Source organism: Micromesistius poutassou (assembly GCF_964030765.1).
Source record: "Micromesistius poutassou genome assembly, chromosome: 16".
Taxonomy (NCBI): Eukaryota; Metazoa; Chordata; class Actinopteri; order Gadiformes; family Gadidae; genus Micromesistius; species Micromesistius poutassou.
Window position 1 is genome coordinate 10,309,287 of NC_140286.1, and position 24,160 is coordinate 10,333,446.

Below are 24,160 nucleotides of genomic sequence, written 5' to 3' on the forward strand. Positions count from 1 at the left end.
ATCCCTTCTCACTGTCTCTCCCCTCACATCATATTTAATGTGGTATTTGGACTTCCGGAGCACTAGGGGGCAGAAGGTTAACCCAGCATTGGCCAGGGAAGTTCCCCTTGTTATTGGTATGGCCCAATCAGTCCACCTGGGACTGATTGGCTTATTTAAGGGGGTCTCATTTTGTGGCTGGGGGGAAGGAGCTGGCTTGATAAGAGGCCAGTACGAGAGCACATGGTATATTTTGTTAGGCTATTGCTATGCTATGCTGATTGCTGCTGATTGATGCAACAGTTGTTTCTTTTTTGGAACAGTGCTTTATTTTTGTAACTAATGGATTTATTTTTGTTTATTTATTTTTGGACCTTGGTTTTGGAGTAAATAAAACCTTTTTGTCCCAACACCATTGCCCTCGTTTTTTGGCCCACACTCTCAAACCTGGCTGTCGTCCGCAACTTTTCTTTGCCATCATCCAGCCGCTCACGGGCCGCCTTTCACACAGAGAAAACAATTGACTGCTTGATTTCCACCGATTTTAGGTGCAATCCAACATTCCTGTTTGGTCCCGTGCCCCGCCTGTCCACCGGAGTGAGGGTTGTCCTCTAACGCCTGGACCTCGTCCCAGTTCAGAGTCCGGAACTGGACTGGTTTCAGCGTAGCAGCACCACAGCTTTTGGAGAGCACCGTGTCTGTCCGTATCAATGTACATATTCCCCTTTAAAACCATGGGGATACTTTAGACCCATCGGTGGAATGTCCCTTTAAGAGTGGCCTGGAATGAGTTCCCCTTAAAGCAATTCAAAATGGGAGAGATGATGGAGCTGTTGTAATTGTAACAACCGAATGGCCAAATGTGCCTGTGGAAACGCACGAAAAAAATAACATTTGGCATTTGGTTCGTCCTGCGGCGTGGCCACGGCTCGCTGCTGGGTCACACTCTATTAATGGCTCAGTTAAGCAGCGTTAGTGTGATGCTTGGCGTGGACCTGGTATATGCATGATGCCAAAGGAGCTCTCCCTTCCCCTTCCAACCCCCACCATCCTCTGCATCACACACGGTAAAGGTCTTCTTTGTGTGTTTTTTCTACAGGTTCAGCCACCGAAATGACTTTCAGCACTTCAGTTTTTTTTTTTTTTTCCCGTTTATTTTCCTGATTTCTAAGCCTACAGTTTCTACCTTTGCTCAGATTAGTCCTTGAGACTGCACTGGCGCACAAGGAGTCGCTAATAGGCGTCACAATGCAAAGCTTCCTGCACTCGACAATGCTGGACAACAAGTCAGATTGTATAACTCCTGAGTGCTAATCCACTGCAGAAAACCTTGAAGTTGTCTCCCTCGAGGCAACCTCAATCTGCCTTTTACCATTGGTAAGGTATAAATCGAACTTTCATTGTCCGGCTTTTATCGCAAATTTTGTTTGGCATAACACCCAAAAAACATGCATTTTTTCTGCACCCAGAAAATGTAAACCTAAATACACAATGGCCTAGCCATTGGTCCAGGAAGGAGTATGGTGCACATCAAAAAGCACAGAGGACTCAAGGGAAGGATAAATTAGCCTCTGTCTCAAAAGTTGTACATTACAGATATAAAACATACCTCAGGCAGATATAGCGTAAACACAAGCCACTGCTCCGCTACCTATATTTACAATAGAGCGGGTCAGCTTTGGCTTTTAAGACAGCTGTTTAGGCTACAAAAAATCAGGATGGAGAATAGTTTTCGAACTGCGTCACGGCAGGAAATTCTGCCCTCTCTGTGTGATCACATCAATTAATTTAGCTGACGTGTATCCACAAATGTAGCCATTCATTCAGAAAACTCTGATCACACAAGAGCCCATGTCTTTGACACACAACAAAAGGGCCTGCTCCAAGAGAAGCCTTTGCAAGTGCACACACAAATTCATAGACACATGCACACACACGCTAACGCACACACACACACAAAACATCTACGCATAATAGAACACACACACACACACACACGTGCATATATACACAGACACACACACACACACACACACACACGTGCACAAACATACACACAGCATTTCCAAACACATCTTACATGACAGATGCACAGACAGGAGCTAAGCCTCACTAAGGAGGTTCATCAATCACGTTTGGATGAAAGACCACTCCACCTTGTAACAAACAGCAGTGGGATTTCATTTGCAAGACGAAATCTTTCACTGTCTGCCGTTGCCGTCGCAGCTAGCTATGCGGCGTGATAGCGTTCATGGCACTTTGCAATCAAGCTTTGTGTCCAACTTGCCCATCTGTACCGCAAACACCATTTTTAATGGTCATGTCTCTAAGAAATACATACTTTGCAAGTAAACAAGTAAATTGAATGCTATTTTTTGGGCGCAATTCCTCATTAGTGTATGAATAAAAAAATGATAAGCCTTGCTTACTCTTGTGTGTATCACACTGGCCCTCAGCAAACTATCATTTGTTATTAAAGATTATGATTCTTTGCGCTCCCCTCATGTGGACGGAATGGATTTTGCCTTTTCCCTCTCCTGCCTCGGTAACAGAAAGCCACCTGAAAGATGGGCGGTCGAAACCTGCCACATAGCTTATAATGGCATCAGCCCTGTGCTACGGTAGATATGGAAACACACTTGAAGTCTATCACTCCCAGTGGGACCCGAATGGCCAGGCTCTGGATGAAGGAGGACAGATAGTCTGATCCCCCCACCCCCACTGGAGGGGATGGCCAAGTAACCAAACACAAAACACAAACGCCACATGCACTTATTTTCAATGCAAACCAAAGTGAAGGCTCCGTGCACATCGCATGGACCTAATGATCCATGCAAAACCACACGTGTCGCACCCACACGGGTGTTGCGCACACACACACAGGCGCGCGTATTCTGTGTGTCTCCGTCAGGCTGCCACAGGTCATTACCTCCTGGATGAATCTCCAACAGCAGCAGCCAGGAGGGCGGTGGCAGGGACGGATAGAGACAAACACGATGGAACTTGGACGAGATAGACGGATAGATTAGAGAGGCCAATTGTCTCCATAAATCGACTGAATTATCTTTCTGGGGGGTGGGGACTGGGGGGACGGGGACGGGGGGGGTTGTCATGGTGTTTACGCTAGTGGCTCTGCCCCACAGTTGGGAGATGGAGATACACTGTTCAAGAGATCAATGGCATCCATCTACAAAAGACAATTACTGTTGCAGTCAAGGTGATGCCTGCTATGCAAGAACGCCACGATGGAGGAAGGAGGGAAGGGTAAACAACTACAAAGAATCCCAGAGCCGATACATCACCGCTCTTGTTCGTGTGTCCCCCAGGGAGTCTGCGTTAAGTATGCCGGAAGGAAGGGGAAATAAGCGACAAAAGCACCTGTCTCACAATCACGCACTGTCCGAATAATCAACCGATATATACCCTGACAACATGTCTCGACTGGGCAGCCGCTCTGACTCTGTCAATACGACCTGAATGTATTACATGTTTGATCAAGGGAAAAGGTGTGTGTGTGTGTGTGTATGTGTGTGTGTGTGTGTGTGTGTTTGGGCAGGAATATCCTTTCCGTAAGCCTTTCTCCTTAAATCCCTTATGCCGTCACAAGCAGAGATGTATGTGTGTGAGTGTGTGTGTGTGTGTGTGTGTGTGTCTGAGTTTGTGGGCACATGTGTCCGTAAGCTTTTTCTCCTTAAATCCCTTATGCCAACACAAGCAGAGGCGTGCGTGCGTGTGCGTGTGTAAGTGTATGTGTGCAACGCCGCATGTGCACGTGTGTGTGTATTTGGGACCTGTGCGGTGGTGAGAAATAGGAGCTGAGAAGTTGTGATTGAAGAAGTGGTGTGTGAATTGCGGTGACTCAGATGTTTACATGGTAGAAGAAAAAGGAGCACCTGATTCCAGTGAAGTGGAGAGAGAGAGAGCGAGAGCTAGAAAATAAAGAAACATAAGAAAATAGGTCCGCTCGGAGGAGTGTAATTAGGCCGGCATAGAGGTTCATTTGAGCAGGGCAATTGGCCTTCTAATTAGCAGGTAGACGCACATGAGGCGAGGGGGGGGGGGGGGGGGGGGGGAAAGGAGGAGGAGAAGAGAGCAGTGAGAGGAGATAACTGTTATAAACGTGAGACACTCACAATGAACGCACAACATACAAAGGTTGAAACAGGCAGCCGGACCGTTGAGGGAAGAAAAAACGACGCAGTTGCTTAAGACCACAAATGACGCATGACGATTTTTGTTTGGTCTCGGTGTCACAGCAGCCTGTGATTGGCTGGGCCCACGTGCGACCAACGCGGCCGCAAAACAATTAACACGGTAAGCACAGAGCTCCTTCTTAGAAGTCTTGTGTTCCATCTGTCTCTCTCTCTCTCTCTCTCTCCCACTCTCTATTTCTGTCTCTTGTCTTTCCCTCTGCCCAACCATTCTCGTCTCTGTAATCCCTCTCGGAGGAAAACATGGCAGCAGGGTTGGTCCCCTAAGATCTCCATGTTGTGAGTGAGGAAGTGTACCGGTGGACCTCCGGGATGAGGCGGACTAAGCCCCCTTGATGTCCTGCAGCCTCAGCACGTTTGCTTTACTTTGTGAGGCCGCAGTGACATTCTTACAAGTCAATCACCGTTCTTCTTCTGACCTTTGTTTTATCGGAATCCCAAGATATATATTGTGTCTCTATTCCTTTACCCATTGAATCCCACGGTGTGTGTAGTTTTGTGTTGAGTTGGCTCATACTGACGAGAGCCAACTGAAAAGCCAATATCATTAGTACATCTATCCACCCCCCACCACACAGCTGAATCCTTTCCAATAAAGAGTCCAACAGCATTGGGAACTGACAAATGGCCACCATCGGTCCAGGGGAAAGAGATTGACACGGGGGTAATGATTTCTAATGGGCTGCTCTTGAAACACAGCCAATCCGTGGAACACTTGCTCTCTGATTACTGACATTAACCAAAGAGCTAGGTTTCCTCCGGTGGCCCCTTGGCATGACAATATCTTTCCTCCTCTTTCCTTCCTTGTCTTGCTTTTCCCCCTCCATTCATCTTCGCGCCGTCCATCGATCCATCCACCCATTCAGGTCTTATTTTTAAATATATTGCGTATGGTTGATTGAGGTGGAGAGAGGGATGGAGTTACATCTTCAACCTAGTGTTTAGAATAAAACAATGTACGAATTCTAAAATAAAGGCTCACTTTCAGGGGAGGTTGATCAATTCCGTGTCTACCAAAACCCATCAGGAGGGTCTGATCAAAGCCCATCATAAGCTAGCAGTGGGGACTAGCTTCCTCAAGACTCCTTGTTCTCCAATTCCCTGTTCATTTAGTGACCATGAGCATATTACTATGCTAAGCTGTGAGCAACAGCATATGAGACAATGGTTCAGTGTTAACCACCACACTGGCAGAAGAAACACCCATTAGCTCTTAACACGAAGATCCAAATGAGTTTATCGTAATCCCCGCCTGTTACCATGACATTAATCAGTGACCTGGATAGCTAAGACACTGTGTCATTGTTTATTTCATAATTATATTTATACTCACAACACATGCGATTCACACAAGCCAACATGTATTAATTCAAGCATGTACGAGGCTTGCTTCTATAGCGGCCCTGTGGGATTTCGATTGCTATTGGGAGGTCACCAAGGACTTGGCAGGCAGAATCTCCGTGCAGTCCGAGTGCTGCGCTGCACTGTGAGTGTTGTGAGCGTTGTGGAGAGGCAGGATGTCCTGTGTCGCCCGACTGCACACACAACACCTTTGCCCTCAGAACAGCAGGGAACACGGGCTGAAGACATCATTAACGCTCACACTGTAGTGTGGCACTGCATTTAATACAAACAAACACTATTGGCAACTTGGACGAGCTACAGCGTTTACGGATGACGGCCTCGCCTCGGATCAGATGGTGGACCACTCTTCTAAGTGGTTTGATTTTTCTACAGGGTGGCAGGGGAGGAGCCATATATCAGCAGAGGATTTCACATTAAAAGCGTGTGCCAAGCCATGCACTGCTTGGAAGCAGTTTCCTCCGCATCACTTCCCCGTTCCCCGTGTCTCTCGCTGTGATGGAACGTTCTTGAAAGGCAGTGTTTATGTAAACAATACATCCTCTTTGCCTTTTAAAAGAAAAAAACACCCATCACAACACACTGCGCACAGTGCTCATAAGTGTGTTTTTTTCGGGATTGGATTCATTGTGTATTTGCAGTGGGTGAAAAAATTTACTTGCACACACTTTGTGATATTCCCTTCAGCAAGAGCAGTGATTTGTGAGAGAGGACACGCGTTTGAGCAATGTGTTTTCTCAGAACACACAATGGTGAGGGGGGAGGGGAGGAGGAGCAATGAGGGGTGCAGATACTAGGACAGATGCGTTAGGTCCCAGTTGTTTATTCACAACCTGTGTGAACACACTCATCACTCCAGCACCGATCACATTAACAAAATGCATTTAGCATTCTCTATCTCGCTTCCTCTCGCTAACTCTCTCTCTCACTATCTCGCCCTCTCTCTCTCTGGACCCAACACTTCTCTCCTAAGTACTTCTTTGCTTCCTTCCCTCTCTGCGTTCTCCAGCCCCATGCCCCCCACCGAGAAGATGGCCATCTCCATCTCTCTACACTCCTAACCTTTCCTTCCTCCTTTCTTTCTTTCTTTCTATCTTTCTTTTTTTCTTTCCTTCTATTCCCCCCCCCCCCCCCCCCCCCCACCACACTCTCCCCTGTGGAGAAGCAGCCATCTCTCTCTCCATCTGCGAGCAGAGGAGAGGAGAGGAGAGGCTGCACTGGTGAGCCAGTAATGACAAAGTCCCGGCGTTCCTCCATGTCAATTAGCCCCTCAGTAATTACACAGACACATATGGAGCTGTCAATCACCTGCGGGCTCCTCCGCACAGGAACTCCCAGCCCACCCCCGGCAGAGAGGGAGAGCAAGGGACCCAGAGCAAGGGGGAGAGAGAGAGAGAGAGAGAGAGAGAGAGAGAGAGAGATGAGAGAGAGAGAGAGAGAGAGAGAGAGAGAGGGGGGTGGGGGGAGAGGGCTAGGGACAGATAGAGAGGGCTAGGGACAGATAGACAGGGAGAGAGAGGGAAAAAGAGAGCTGGAGACACAGGGAGGCAGAGAGCTAAGGACAGAGAAAGAGAGAGAGAGAGAGAGAGAGAGAGAGCTAGAGAGAGAGAGAGAGAGAGAGAGAGAGAGAGAGAGAGAGAGAGAGAGAGAGAAAGCTAGGGTCACAGAGAGAGAGGGAGGGACAGGGAGCCAGAGAGCTAAGGACAGAGAGAGAGGGATGGGCAGAAAGCCTGACAGCTAGAGACACAGAGAGAGGGAAAGAAAGAGAGAGAACAAGAGAGACAGAGGAAAAGAGAGAAAGAGCGAGAAACAGGGAGACAAAGGGCAGAGAATCGGGGGCCATTATAAACAGCTAGCTCTACCATTTTCAGTGATTACACACTGTGCCAAAAAGGAGCACCACTATAGTGCCAATCAATCATACCTACTGGGAATCCCATTCATCAATAGCAAATTCTCCAGTGAGTTCAAGTGAGTTGCTCCCAAGTCAAACCCTAAATTTGTTTTTCTTCTTTTATATTTTTAGTTGCCATGTTTAAATCTTGTGGAACTGAGGGGTTTGTGGGATTTACTTCAACAGCACTGAACTTCAAACATGAATTCACTAACTCTGGCACCTGCCGTGCCCGGTGCGAACAGAACCGGTCTCCCATGTAGTCGTATTTATTTCTTGCTAGCTCCCTAACCCTTCAAAGCAATGGGTGCAGGCTTGAAGACATGTTTACTCCGTATTGAGAGAGCAGTCTGTGTGTCCATTCAAGAATAAGAGACGATTCATTCAGTGACCAGGCATTTGGCAGGCTTCTTTGACAGTTCGAAGAAAAAAGGCAGCTATTCACATAATTCCAATTGTTTTTTATTCGTTTTCATTATTTTTTAGGAATGGTGTAAACTGGCATCTTAATAAAGGCACACATTTTAGGGATTCCTTATTTTTTTTATTTCTTCCACACAGGTCTACACCAGGCAGGTTCAGAAACAATACACTTAGGCTTACATAATCCATTTAGAGTGGAGACATTGATAAATCCTTAGTTCAACGGCTTGGTAACAGATCTACTTGATAAAAAATAAGTCAATAGAAGGTCTGATTTCCCCAGAGCACCCTGCAACATTCCCGACAGGGCTGAACAAATGAGACTTTAATATTAAAATAGATAGTATCCCACCAATGGAAAGTATGTTTTATTCGAGTGGTTTGGCATACACTCAGTTGTGTCGAAAGGCCCCATAAGGACTTCAGCATTACGAAAAAAAAAACAAATGCTTAACAAGCAAGTAATTGTCTGAAGATAGAAAATTGGCAAAGTACAATTAATGTTTAATACGATAATGATTCCAAATGCTACCCACATGGTCAAAACAATTTACAGTGCACAGAACGGGGAAAAAACCCAATTGAAGATATTTAATTGTACTCCGTTTTGCTCCAGCAGTTAGCAGTGCAGCATGGAAACAAGGGGGCTCATGGGTAATTCAGTTTTCATTCCACGTATGACTGCCACTTTTCTCTAATTTTCTTACTTCTGGAATAAGTGTCGTTGTTAGCTAACAATGTGTGTGTGTGTGTGTGTGTGTTTTGTGGTGGGGTTCTCAGTCATGAGTAGTTGGAGGACGCCCAGATGGGCATCACAACATTAGGGCTTACCTCTGTGACGTCTTCTTGTACTTCCTCCTGTGGGAGATAGTGACAGAGTAAACGGAGGGAGCAGTAGTGGACAGGTGTGTATGGTCCATAGAACGGGTTGCTTCTAGTACAGTTGTTGTAGTACCTACTACCTGCTTTGCATTGGTTAACATGCATACTGTCTGTATTACCATCCTCTTATTTGTGACTCAATTTACGCAAGCACCTTTTACGATGACGCACAGAAAAAAAACGCTTCTTTCATACAGACAAACGGTGAGACTGATGTAATGATCGGACAAGAAGAGAGAAGACATAACAACTATTGACACACATGCACACAAACGCACGCACGTGCGCACACACAGACACGCACAACATTACAGGACAACATTACAACGTTTGACCCATAACACACCCACACTTGACGACAGAGATATCAGCAGCACTGTTCTTAAAGCCGCTTAGAATTGAGTGTTGTATCAACACAAACACATACACACACACACACACACACACACACACACACACACACACACACACACACACACACTCGCATATACATAAGAGCCCCACATTAGAGGCATTTTGAGTGTGTGCATTAATTTAAAATCCAGTCCCACAGAGTTCTCACTACTTAGCTGGATTGCCTTTTCATATGTATATCCATCTGTCCAGGAGCTCAGCACAAAACTGCTCGCTCAGGATCGCCACTCCTCTGGAATTACATTAAAATAATTCTACATGCAACGTGGGAAATGACCCTCCACATTTGGGGAGGACATCAATTGTTTTTGAGTCCATTAAGGTAATCAAATCTGATATGAGTCAACCTGTTAATGGCGGCACTGAGTCTTTGCAGGCAGTCAATGTTGCTTTACTTTCTGCTCATAAAATTGGATATGCAAAGGTCTATGTTGAGGGTGGGTGAAATGGGTGAGTGAAAAGTAGAGAGGAACAAAGATAAATAGAAGTACAGCAACAGAGAAGTGAGGTTCACACAAGAGTCAGAAAAACGAGACCCAAAGCGAGTCGGGAGTGCTGCCGGACACCATATGTCCTCTTTTAGTCTCTCAATCTCTCCGTTAAGATAACCCTCTCTTTCCCCCCCCCTCCCCCTCCCTCTCCCTCTCTCTACTCTCTCTTTCTCTGTCCTTAGCTCTCTGGCTCCCTGCCCCTCTCTTGCTCCCTGTGTCCCCAGCTCTCTCTCTTTCCCTCTCTCTCCCTGTCTATCTGTCCCTAGCCCCCCCCCCCCCCTCTCTCTCTCTCTCTCTCTCTCTCTCTCTCTCTCTCTCTCTCTCTCTCTCTCTCTCTCTCTCTCTCTCTCTCTCTCTCTCTCTGATCAGCAGGATGATAGAGAGCATAGAGGAGAGGTGGGAGCCCAACGAGTTGCTCTTTACTACGTTAATGTGCGTGTCAACAGCGCAGAGCTACTGCTAATTAGTGAGCTCCCCCGCTACATTCTGGGCATAATGAGGAAGTGCGGCATGAGAAAGAGAGTCTGCCACTGCATAATTCCATTTCAGCGAGCGGAGCATTCAAAGGAAATAATTTAATAATGCGCCCGACCCCCCACCTCACCCCCCACCCCTCCCGACGTTAGCGATAGTTAACAATGTTAGGGGACGGCTGTACCAATTAGGTATGTCACTAGCTCTTTAACAATAACATCTGGTCACGCTTCCTAGGATCTATATGCGGTTCAGATGTAGGCTTGGGGTTGCATTTCTAAGCAACCAAACATATACTCAGCCATTCAATGACAATGAATGCATATAACCAACACCCCCTTTCATCAGTATTATCTCAATTATATATTTTAGGGGGGGGGGCAGGGTTGGATGGATGTATACATCCATAGATGCGAGAGAGAGAGAGGAAGAGGAGAGAGAGAGAGAGAGAGAGAGAGAGAGAGAGAGAGAGAGAGAGAGAGAGAGAGAGAGAGAGGGGGAGAGAGAAAGAGGAAGAGGGAGAGAGAGAGAGGAAGAGGGAGAGAGAGAGAGAGGAGAGAATCCAAGGCGTGATCTATGGCCATCCATTTTATCAATATAAAGCCACAGAGGTAATTTGTTAAAGGGTTTATAAGGATTAAATTCAGTTGGCCCCTAGACTCGCTGTGTGGGGGTCACCAAGCATTAGACAAAATCAGTTCTAGGGTTTAAGGTTGGGCAAAAAAGTGATCAAATAGATCCTACAGTCAGTGTTCGTGTGGGTGGTTGTGCATGTGAATGCATGCAACTGTACTTTCATTATGGATAAAACCCTCTACTCTCGCATTAATGATCCTCCACACACGCACACACACACACACACACACACACACATATACACAATGGCAAATTGTATTTGCCTGTTACACACAACATACAAGCAGCTCTCGAAGCATGCGTGTAAACAAAGGCCAAAGCTCTCTCTCTCTCTCTCTCTCGCTCTCTCTCTCACTCAGACAGAGGCTCTTTGTAAGATTAAAGGCTGATGTGATCCCTGACACACCACAGGAGCCCCTACAACCAGCAGGTGGACTCCATTTCAACCTTGCCACATGGCTCAATGCCAAAACACCCACTGCATAGCATGGATGTTTGGAAATTGAAGTTCAGACAAAAAAACAGAATGGTAAAATGGTAATAGTGGTACGTAGAATCAGGGCTGGATCAGCGGGACATCGTGACAGTATGTGACGCAACGCACACACCTCCATGCACACACACACACACACACACACAATCATGCACACACACACACACACACACACACACACATATATATATACACACACTTGGCAAGAAGGCAGATACAATGCAAGAGCATAACACATGCACAGACAGAAAAGTTACACTGAAAAGGCAGAAAGGCACACACACAGACACACACACACACACACACACACAGACATACTGTATATATATATACACACACACACACACATTTATGCAAGAATGCAAACACAATGCAAGAGCAACAACACAAGCACAGACAGAAAGGCAGACAGATGACTGGAGAAAAAACGATAACGTAGAACAGAGGAGCAGAGAACGGGATGGGGAGCGTGGCAGAGAAATGAACTGCGGGGAAGAAAGGCAATGGTCCACCCCGTTGTTCACACTCTCCCTACGTCGCTGCCTCACTCTTTTCTTCTCTTCTGCAGGAGGAAATTGCATTTCATTCAGTCCTCCAGCCACAACAATGGAGCAAGAAATGTCAGAGGAGCATAAGTACTGCCGCCGCTGTTTTCCTTCTCTTTCTGAGTCACAATGATACAAGAAGCCAATGAATATCAAATATCCCATTGGCCCTGCAGACCGTAGCTGGGGAATAGCGGTGGGTTTAGCAGTTCCAAAATACCAATTACCAATTCATGCATGTTAATAAGAATGTGTTTTCAATAAATAAAAGTTGAATAGAAACAGAAAATCTGGGAGAAAATATGAATGAATGAATATGAAGGACTTATGAAAAAGGAATAGGAATAAAGGACTGATGAAAGAAACAAAGATAAAATAGACACACTGATAGGAAAACACACACTGGTGAACACAGATATAGAGCCAGAATAATGTAAACACACACTGGTGAACACAGAGCTGGAATAATGCAAACACACACTGGTGAACACAGATATAGATCTGGAATAATGTAAACACACACTGGTGAACACAGATATAGATCTGGAATAATGCAAACACACACTGGTGAACACAGATATAGATCTGGAATAATGTAAACACACACTGGTGAACACAGATATAGAGCTGGAATAATGTTAACACACACTGGTGAACACAGATATATCTGTAATAATGTAAACACACACCGGTGAACACTAAGATGAAGCGCTGAAATAATATACACCATCACCATACACCACTTCAACTAACAGGAAGCCATTATCTCATGACATGATAATAGGCGTCCCTGCACCGATGTGAAATAGCAGGTGCCAGGTTGTGATTTTGTTTTGATTTAACGTCTTCTATTTACCGGCGAAGCAAAAGACTGTAGCTTCGAGATTTTAAAGTTATTTCATAAGTAATCATAATTTCTATTGAAACATGTCACATTACTCTTTCATGCTTTAGCCCGTCCCTGCCCTATAGCATTAACACTTCAATTTGTGTGTTTTTGTGTATATGTGTGTGTGTGTGTGTGTGAGTGTGTGTGTTTGTGTGTGTGTGTGCGTGCATGCATGTGTGTGTAGGACATTCACATCATCTATGTTTGCATACACTGCATACACAGTCTAGCACTAATACTATTTCATTATTGCCTTCTGCCTTCTCAAAATTTGCCAAACTAGGTTTAAAACAAGCTACACATACACACACACACACACACAATCAGGCACATAAGCATGCAGGTACGCACGCACGCACACACACACACACATACATACACCCAAATAGATACATATAAACATGAACACAGACACAGAAATGTACTAATAACAAATGAACTGCACATACATACAAACAAACATTTCTATATAAATGTACAAACACACACATTGGCATGTGCCCACTCCCCCCAAACAGGGACAGAAATGCACAGACACAACCTGCACAAACATTCATCCACTTGTTGAACTAGTAATCATAAAATTGGTTACTCACAGCCCACGAAGGCGAAGCCAAATCTTCTCGATCTGTTCGGGCTGTAGGTATTTCAGAGATGTGCTTTCAAACTCCTCAATCTCTTTGGTAGGTGATTCCATCTTCGGAGGTTGGGGTGTAGTTCGGATGGGCCAAAAGAAAGTTACAAGTGGCAATCTCTCTGGAGTTGCGGTGGAGCGATGCTGTGGAACACCCTGTCACAATCAGAGTGCAACGCACTGTGGAGAGAAGGCAGGAGGCTGTCCTCTTCAACCTTCACATTTGCATTGGCATCTGTGACAAACCCAGCAGCATGTTGATGTTTTCTGTTACTCCTTCTACTTCTACTGTCCCCTGCTCCTCTGACAGTTCCTCTTCTCTCTGCTTCTTTCTTCACTTTGATCCACTGCTGCTCTGCGTGGCTCCTGGGAGCAAAGTGTGTGTGTGTGTAGTGCCGATGCTCAGCAGTGCCCTTTGCCTGGGCTTTAGTGGCTCTGACACCCAAGAGAGGCAAAACTAGCTCTTGCTTATGTCTCTCTCTCTCTCTCTCTGACTCTCTCTCCCTGTGTGTGTCTCTCTGTCTCTCTCTCTCTCTCTCTCTCTCTCTCTCTCTCTCTCTCTCTCTCTCTCTCTCTCTCTAGCTCTCTCGCTCACTCCTTTCCCGTGTGAGCGCAGGGGTCCTGGAGTCGTGCCATGCTCTGCCGGAGACGACCAGGATGCAGACGGCAGGGCAGTGCAACCCTGGGATTAACGCCGCCCCCTCCCCCCACGCACACCCTACCACCCTTACCCCACCGCTCTCCCCGACAAGAGAGGGGAGGGGGATGATAGAGAGAGAGAGAGAGAGAGAGAGAGAGAGAGAGAGGAGGGACAGGCAGGGGTGGGGGATGTGGTGGAGAGTGAGGGGAGAGGGCTACCAGAGAAAGAGTGGGAGGAAGGAGGAGTCTGGTTAATCTCTCTCGGTCGTGTGTTTTTTTCCTTTCCCTTCCTCATGCACAAGGGTGGAGACGCACGAGGGAAAGACAGAGGCGGAAAACAGCTTCCATGGAGGACGGTACTCCGTTAAAAAGGTGATTAGAAAGTGTAGAAGTACAAGTGTCAAAGAGTGGATTAAGAGAGATTTGCAACAACATGTAACTGTGAAAGGTAGTGCTTTCACTTCACGATTAGTTTTAAAGTCAGCAGTTGGAGTCAGCAACACAATTCTCTTGAACATCCCTCTCCTTTCCTTTTAGTTTATTTTAATATGAGCGAAACATTGATTTTTGTTGGGTTGGCAAAAATGTTAGGGTGGGCAGATCAAACAAGGGCAGTACAACAAAGTGAGATGTCAGATTAAAAACCCATGGAGTGCAGGCAGCACAGTTTGGATATCTGGAATGATTTTGTTTTTTGTGAGATTATTTTTTACCACAATTCAATTATTAAATTCATATGACTGATTACTCCTCATATGACTGATTTCTTAGACACACTGATGTTCTTGAGGCACAAAAGTTTGGAAAGGTTTTGCCTGTTAGTGTATCAGTGCCTTGCATCAGTCAACACTTTTTCACAACCCATTCAATCACAAGCCTTAACGCTATGGATGGTTGAATTCAATTTTAAATATTGAACAGGTAAACTCAGAAATGAAAGAATTTCAGTTTGTTCACAAGGGCAGTGGATAGATGGATAGATAGTCCAAGCCCTCTGAACCAGGGGACCCCCGGTTGTATCTGAATGTTGGCGTCTGTATGACTCAGCCAAGCTCTTTCTACTTTCTCTGCTCGACTGCTCGCTCTCAGAACCATATACCCTTTCTCCACACATACACCACCACCGCTACCATCACCATCACCCCCACCACCAACACAAGCATAGAAACCACATCCCCAGGTCGTTCAATTACTTGATGCAAGAGGCAGGGGTAATGCCAGGGCAGGGGCTCAAAGTGCTCCACCCTTTCATCTGCAGCGATGGACGGCTCCTCTATCAGGAGATAGATGTATTGTGTCAACGCACCACCATGCCTGCCAAAGCTTCTCTCTCTCTCCCTCTCTCTCTTGCTCTCCCTTCATCTCTATCACCCTTTGCCTCTCCCACTCCATCTCTCTGTCAACCGCTCCCTCCACTTTTACTTTTCTCAGCTCCCCACTCTAATTTGCACTTAATCTTTTCTTTTTATTCCTTTTTTTCCACTCTCTCACTCCTACAGAGGCGCATAGAAAGGTGGTGGTTGCTGGCATGAGGATGCAGGCAATTGCCCTTGAGTCCCATGGCTCTCTCCAGATATCACAGGACTTAGACACAGTGACAGCAGCACATGTGGTTGTCTTGGGTTGTCCTGTGTTGTGTTGTGCTTTGCTGGGTGAGGTTGGGTTGTGTTGTTCGTTGTTTGTGCGTTGCGTTAGGTGTTCTTTTGCTCCTGAGAATAAGGGACCTTCCTTAATTCCAGCAAGTGTTACTTTGAATACAGTGATATTTGACTAATATATATATATATATATATATATATATATATATATATATATATATATATATATATAATATCTAATATAAAAATGTTAATGAATATAGTTTAGTCAATATAGTCTATGCACTGCATACACAGGCCCATTGAAAAGGTCAACCCCCAATTTGAACACGTTTGACATTTATGGTAAAATATACCTTTGAATTCAAATGAGTCATATTTGGTATCACATCATTTCGCTCAAGTATATCCCAGAGGTGTTACCTGCAAGGTATTTGGGGGAATTAAGTTAGTTAAGAATTTTGCTTGGAAGTAAAATTGTGTAAATTAGATTTTTTTATTAATGACATTTCTTATCCAGAGTGTCTCTGGAGGTGAATCCTTTCTGTAACCATTAAGAGCCCTTAATGAAAAAAGGAGGGATCCTTCAGGGTCCTCTGTTCAGTGTGGGGGCCATTGTCTGGGTAAATGAAGAGTTGTAACAGAGGCCTGACCTTATTAAGTATCCATGACTCATGATAATGGTAAATGTGAACGTCTGTGTCATTTGACTCTCCACCCCATTAAGAATTGAAATGCTTAAGCTCCCCGGGAGCAGAAGGGAAAGACAAGTTATCATGGGTAATGCTGTAAGATGGTATCCTGGGATATAACGGTTAGCCTCAAATGTTCATTTAAAGGCTGCATATTGTACGCAATCTTTCTAATATGGGATTCTGTGTGTGGTGCATGTGCGTGTAGTTCAGTTGTGTATCATTCAGTCTGTTGTATGTGTTTTTGGTGTTATACACCTTGACTTTCCTTAAGAGATGAATATAATAAGAATATGTTTAATATTCTTATTAATTTATATAGCATATTTCTTGAACCCATTGCGCTGGAAACAAAAAATTGTATTTTATTGTGATACTATATCTTAGGTTATCCAATCTCTTCTTATCCTATCATTATCTTCATCATCATCATCATCTTCATCCCTGCCACCGGTTTCATCACTATCATTTTTCGACACTTTCCGGAAACTATTTTCCAATGAGGCCCCCGGAAATAGCACGATCACGAATCTGTAGTGACGCACGGAAGGAATCTCTGTCTGAATATTTTAATTACATATCCAAATGATAAATGAAGAACCTGGCCAGAAATGGCACCAAGAATGAAGCCTAATTAGATTACCTGTCAGCGGGCACGGAGGAAACAATGTGGAGTGTTTGGAGAATTACTCGGAATATAAAGAGAAACTTCACGCTTCCTCACCTCATTGTCAAATTCCCGAAACCTCAAAGAAAATGATGCTTCACAGTTAAGCCAAAATGTAAGAGGTATATTGTCAAAGGTGTGTGAGTAAGTGTATTGCTCAAAGTGCATGTGCTTGATTAGAATGCATCGTACAAGAAGAGCCTCTTAAAAAAGAGACAAAATGCAGAGTGTAAAAAATTTGGTATTTTTCATCATCATCATTTCATCTTTGTGGCGTTGTTAGCAAATACGTACGGTAGTGAGAGACTTATTATGCACGAGCACTGTGATTCTGACACACACTCCCAGCTCCCACCCAACGCAATGAGTGAGAAAATTATTCTGTTCAATCATGTGCCAATATTAAAACACATGCTTGATTAATCACCACCGCGGATGGCAAAATATTAATTGCGTGCTTGAAAAAGATAAATTATACTCCTGATGAAGACTCAGGCTAAGATACCTGTTGGATAGTCTGCGACACCTGGTTACTCCACTGTGTTCAAATTTACACACAGAAGCCAGCATACTAACCAGGCCAGATCCATTTGGAGGGGCATAAAAAATTCAAATCTCATTTGAATTTTGAGACAAGTTGATATGGATTTCAATGCGTCCAAATAGCAGTGTGCCTTCAGGTAATGACCACATTATGGTGGACGCCATCCATCACAAAATATGATTTCCATCTATATGTTGGTTCTTTTTTCTCCCACAGCATCTGAGGTGGTGAGAATGGAGAGCGGGCAGAACTGGAGGGGGGTCGGTGGAGGGCAGCACTATAAAACAGCTTTTATCCATTTATGGAGTATTGGTGGAGGGAAAATGACTTCAATGTGTGTGATGGGGTGGGGGAGCAACCAATCTCCTTATTCACCCGACAGATTTCCTATGGGTCAGATGCCCTGCATAGCAGACCAGGGTGAGCTGGAAAAGCCATCAGCTTTAAGACACTGTTTTCTCCCCTTTCTTCGTTCGGAATCACATGGTCTGTCCAGACCAATCCAACCAATCACAGCACCCCCTGAGGTTTAGATTATGCAACTAAGACTGTGCCCTTGAATGTTGTCATGCTACGATTTATGCTACAACAATTAACACAGAAGAAATGTCAGTATGTTCCAGGTGTACGTAAAGCTATATTAAATATATATATACATTCATATATATTTTATTTGTATTTCTTTCTTTTTTTGCCTTTTTAAAATGATATATAATTTGCATTTATGCAAAATATTTGTATATCTGGTCAAATTATATCTGACCTGTAATAAGGTGGCATGCAATTAAAGTTACATGAATTATAACAATTAATACTATCGTTTTTTATCCATATTTAGTTTACAAAAAATAAATACTAAAAACTGAAATACAGACATCAGATGATTTATTAAATGCCTCCAAGATATTTAATTCTATTACAAAAAGCGACATTAATTTGCCACCAACCATTAACTTCACTGTTGCTGTTTCAAACAAACAACAAAGAAAAATCTATAAACTGTATGCTCAAGCAACCATGGATATAAACAAAACTTCTGTTCAGCTGCAATATCATGAACACCAAAAACACAGGATTGTGATGACGATGACATTGGTGTTGATAATGATGATATACCACGCTTAGATTTGCTCCGGGGGCAAGGCTTAGAAACAAACAGCCAAGCCAACCTCTAGATGATGTTCTCAAAAACTTTCGCTCTCCCCGCTATTACCGCGACAAAGGGAGGCATGCTAAGTACTAGCTACATCGCTAGAATAGAGTTACATCTCCATAGAAGACCAGAGGCTGAGCTCACTAAGCATTGGCAGACTGACTTTCCTTTCCACATTCATATTCCAGTGTGTTAGTTGATGTCAAATGAGGACAGGAGGTTACATTTACAAAGTAAATACAGAGCTCCCGTAGGCTAGTATCTCCACCTTGTTTACGCCATTAGTGGCAGCACTATCGCAACGCTCGCAGAAGGGGAGAGATTTAAATACTTGCCTTCCACAACATGCTAATATCCTCATTAATGTTTGTCAATGGTGTGTGTTAACACCAATATTAATTCATGGTTTATGGTTCACTATTGCAGCACACTGATTCAGCACTTTTCTCTCTTAATATATCAACTCATTCTGGATTGGTATGGACTGGTTCAAGTCATGTGTAGGCTATCTAGCAGATTAAACCATTGATTGCTTTCAATCAATAAACCAAAAGATAAACTGATGTTGAATGGGTGGACGGTCATAGGTCACACATAAAGGTTAAAATAAAAAAAGCTTATTGATTGTCGGTTATGGAAGCCCAGGTCAGAGGTAACCTCAATGGGTTTCCAAAACATTGATAAAACGCTGAGATTAAAGCAAAACATTAATATGTGAAGAGACTTAAAGATTCAAAGACTACAGATGGGGTATCCCCTTAATATATGTTCCTGAAACTACCCCTAAGACTAGTGTGACATTTCACAACATAGCCTCGCCACCATTGTGTAGAGCTCCAATGGAATATGTATGGTGAGGAATTTCTGGTAGACATTTAGCAGCAAAATTGATGCATCCACATTTCAGTGAAGCTTGAGGCTCTCTTAAACTCTAATATGTACAGAGTGCCTTCAGTGGTTCTGACGGTAACATTTACTTTGGAGAAGCCGATTAATGATGCAAGTGAATGGATTTTTTTTGCTACACAGAAGATATGAGTGAAGGAGAGCGTCGAGGGGAAGGTAGTGGTGTTAGTGTGTGTGCTGGTGGGGGCTGGGCTGTCGTTTGACCAAAGCAAGGGTCAGCTTCTGAAGTGTGACCGAGTCGTGTCCTTCTAATTAGCCACAGAGTTCATCGCACAAAGGGGTGTCCAATTAGGCGCAAGATAAATCACACCGCTGGGCTACGCACTGACGACTTCCCAAGATGGAGAGCCAAAGAGGGAGACACATAAAGAGAGAAAGAGAGAGATACATATATAGAGAGAGACATATATATAGAGAGAGAAACATATATAGAGAGAGAGAGAGAGAGAGAGAAAGATAGACTTAGGAAGGAATAATAGTGTGAGCATGTGAGACATATACACAGAGACATAGAGAGAAAGAGAACGAGATAGAGAGGACAGTGCCTGCAGAGAAGTACATTCACTTTGTGTTATCTTGTTCCAGCAACTTTGTCATTAAGGAGACCATTTCCCAACAGTGTGTGACACACTAGCATCAGAAGACCTGTAGCACCATTTGTTTTCAATCAGAAAGCCTTCTCCTCACCATCTCATAAAATCTATCCATCATCACCCCGATGGAAGAAATCCTACACCTGTGTCTGATCGGGACATGAGACAAGGTGGCTCCATCAAGTCACTGATGATGACATTTCCTCGGGTCCTTTAACCATCATATGCCACTATTTGTCACTGAGCCTGCCGGCGCCCCGCCATCCCCCAGCTGGGACCTTGCCGACCTGCACACACACCTAGCATTAACCGAACCCCCAGCTCGCTCTCTCTCTCTCTCTTTCTCTCTCTCTCTCTCTCTTTCTCTCTCTCTCTCTCTCTCTATTTATGTGGAGACTGAGGAGGAGAGAATAATTGCTCCAAACCATTAAACCAGCAGTCTCTAAATAGTTCAAACACATTACACCATGACTCAATAGGATCGTGTGAAGCTTTGGTTGAAAACAAAAGTCGAAGTTACTTGGATAGAACCCGTTTTGGAACAACGGGAGAGCAGTCTGCGTTTGGCTGGTGGTCAGGGCTGCTGTCCCAACAATAAACCACACTCCGCCAACTCATATCTTCTGTTAACTGTACACTGCCTCTGGTTTATCGTCTTGGTGGACAAAGGAGCTGTTTAACTTGCATAACAAGGTAAAAGAAAGGTGCTTTGTTGTTTTCAGCCTTGCTGTGTTTTCCTTTTAAACCCCTGCAGTGGATTTTGAATATAAAGAAGCTGGCTGTGTGCTGTCAACTGGAAAATCACTTTCTCCACCCAACTGGTGACACCACACACAGTGCTTCCAACGACACCGCGGGAGAAAACAAAAGGCTTTGGGACACGAATGGTTAAATCCACCATCAAAAATTTTTGCGAAAATAATTGACTCAACTTCCTTCTGAGCTTACAGATGATAAGAAAAACTACAGTGGCTTCTCTGTAAACTGTTAAAACAACCACCCACTGTTTCAAAGATAGCCACCATTCCACTACTAAGATGGCTGCTATTTATTGCAGATGGTTGGATGGTCACAAGTGTATCATCAGCTTCTATAGACCCCTCGACTTTGGCTCATGTGGGAATGTGGCATTTCCGACGGTTGCTGAGGTTAATTGGAATGAGGCGTTAAGCGACGTCCAATATTCGAGTGACATCAAATTATGGTAATGGTGTTTTGAAGTCCTTGTTATCAAGGTGGAATCAATCATGTCCATCTCTCTCGGGATCTTGAGCCAAACATAGCAATTAGAATCTTCACATTGTGTGTGTGTTTGTGCATGCAAGAGTCTGTATGTGTGTCTGCACGCTGCTGAATGTGTGTCCCATGTGTGCGCACGCATGCAGATGCGTGTGTGGGTGGGTGTGGGTGTGTGCAGACACACTCATGTATCTAACAGTAGCTATTCATTTACTAATGTAAAACAACAGACCAGATTCTACACACAGTCCTTCATCACAACCGTTGTGTTCAATATTAGTCATTGTTTCATCCCCTTAACCGTGTCCCCCTGCTCCCACTGTCCCATCGCCTGTGCGTAAAAAGGGAAAGGTCACATCTAACCATACCCGTCGCCGGCAGAATCTGCATATTGAGTGGCTGTGGAGGACAACGCAGAACCACGTGGTTCTCAAGGAGAGTGGCTCCCCCGTATGTTTCCCCCGCTCCCCAAGGACGCCAAGGTGTGATTCCCCCCCTGAGTAACAGGGGAACAAATAACCTTTTATCTCTTGTATCTCTATATCTCTATATTTAGCGGGCAGCCAGGACACTGTATCGACTATTCACCTCACCCCCCCCCCCCCCGACACACACAGACACACATGCATCCCTGAGTCTGTGACTTTGGAGTAACGTTTCCTAACGTGGTCATGCGGTGTTTGTGTTTTCTGTCAGCAAAGGAGAGCCTGTGAGGCAGGGTGACCGCAGACCTGATGGCAGTCTTCTCCGTGGCCTCCGGGACATCTGCTGCAGGGAACTCGTCAGCGAGGATCTCCTCAGGGCTGCGGGGGTCGTCCAGGGGGGTCTTGGGCGGCTTGCCTTTGATCCCCATCCCCGCCGTGATGGCGTTCCACAGGGCGCTCTGGGACTTGGAGCCTGAAATGCGGGGAAACATGTCTCTGAGGCGGGCAACGATTGAACGGCGTGCAATAGGTTCAAAGTATGGCCAGTTTTTGCAGAGGGCCATGATGAAGGGTCTGGATGGCTCTTGTTTCCAGCCTGGGATTGCATGGCTCGGCCTGTGAGATGCATGTAAAAAGCAATGCTCGTACTGCCATCTTGTGGTTTCATGTACACAATACATGTTGTTGGTTTTTTTTCCCACACAGAGTCATGTTGCCACGCTGGTTCAGATCACAAGCAGATTTTTGAAATGTAAAGTATACGTCTGGAATTTAAAAATGAACACTTACGCGTGAAACTGGCGACTTGTTTATTGGAGCTCTCCCCATCCTCATTTGCTACTGAAGGGAGACAAGAGAAAGCGAGAGAGACAACAAAACAAGGTTAAACAGAAACTTGTTTCCTTCCAAAACAAACATACTGTATGTAGTTAAAATATGCAAACAATTAAACATGGGGCAGTATGTGTGTGGCGGCAGGACAGTGTACCAACGTGTGGGTGTTCAACTCCCAGCTGAAAGTTTTGGGTTCAATCCTGATGTTCACAGCCTGTAGGTATCCTTGAGCAAGATGTCAGCCCTACCTGCTACTTCTTGGCATGTATATAAACAAGATGTTTGTGCTCACGTTAATGTAACGTACGCCTTTGTAATATATATATGTCTCAGAAAAATTATGTTTTCGCCACGGTTAAAGAAAATTTACGTGATGACATGACAGGGCAGAAAACCTTATAGACTAAACCAGAGCATAGAAAATATCAGGGCAGTGGAATTGGTTTTGATATAATGACAAGATGATACAGTCAATTTCAAATGAAGGCATGCTTCGATGAAGCTGATTGGCTGAGTACTATCCAGGCGTGTTCACCAGGGAATGGATTTTTTGTGGATACTTGTGAGTTTCCATGACAACCCAGCCTAGCTTGCGGACAGAGTGCCAGTGATTCAGGGGTGAGAGGTTGTGTGCGCGAGGTAATGGGACACTACGGGGAGACACAATGCCATGTCACAGTACGTTTTCTTGTTGCTTTGTTATGTGAGGAATTATAGCTGCCAAGGGACCACTGGCTAATTATTGGTGAGTGTTTCTGTGGCAACGACCCAGCCCCTATAATCTCCTTTACAGGTTCTCATCCGGAAAGTTGGGTCAATATGTGCTTCGACGGCTACTGCCTCCTCATACTCCACATCGCTCCGTGTGCTCCAAACCTGTTACTAGAACTTCAGATAGCAATTTTTTGCAAAATATGCAGAAACGTGCATGTCATACTAGAGATATTTGCAATCTGTCAACCCTAACCCTAACCCTAATCATGTATTACTTTGTGTTACCTCACTATAAGACAAAACCATTTCACGCTGAACCAAACAGCATATACACAGTAAGCCAGATACGACCAGAACCCCAACCATGACATGCCACAGGCTCCAGATTCACACACCGTGTTTCACTGTACAGCTCAAACAGTGACTTGCGGCACCAGCCTAAATGGCTTGCCCTGGAGTTGAGGGGAAAAACAAAGAGAGTGGCACACACAAGTTCATCAACACCATGTGGTTGTCAAGACAATAGAACAAAGTCCTCAGTGACGTCGGAGGCACACAGCTCCAGCCAGCGCTCCGCTTGTTTCCATGGTGTAGTGGCGTTACACACAGAAGACCCACAGAGACCTGAATTGGAGTGAGCTCATGTGGCCGGTCATGTACAGAGCGGTAGAGAGTGAGGCAGCGAGAGACAGAGAGCGAGACAGAGAGATGCTGAGATGTGCATGAGAGCACGAGTGAAACTGTGCATCTCCGAAACTCACTAAACGCACTACAGCCTAAACCTCCCTGGTCAAGCCTCACTCCCCTGAAATCACCCCCCTCCTCCTTC

At 44.8% G+C, this 24,160-nt stretch overlaps 1 protein-coding gene across 1 annotated transcript in view; it reads right to left on the minus strand.

The window, feature by feature from the left end:
* Positions 1 to 24,160, minus strand: part of LOC311360493 (dual specificity calcium/calmodulin-dependent 3',5'-cyclic nucleotide phosphodiesterase 1A-like) — a gene marked incomplete at its 5' end in the record, with an annotated part of 69,295 nt that overhangs the window by 33,187 nt on the left and 11,948 nt on the right. Inside the window, 3 exon segments of the mRNA XM_084480570.1 lie at positions 8,701 to 8,727; positions 22,090 to 22,255; positions 22,573 to 22,623. Coding sequence (XP_084336696.1) covers positions 8,701 to 8,727; positions 22,090 to 22,255; positions 22,573 to 22,623 — 244 coding nt within the window.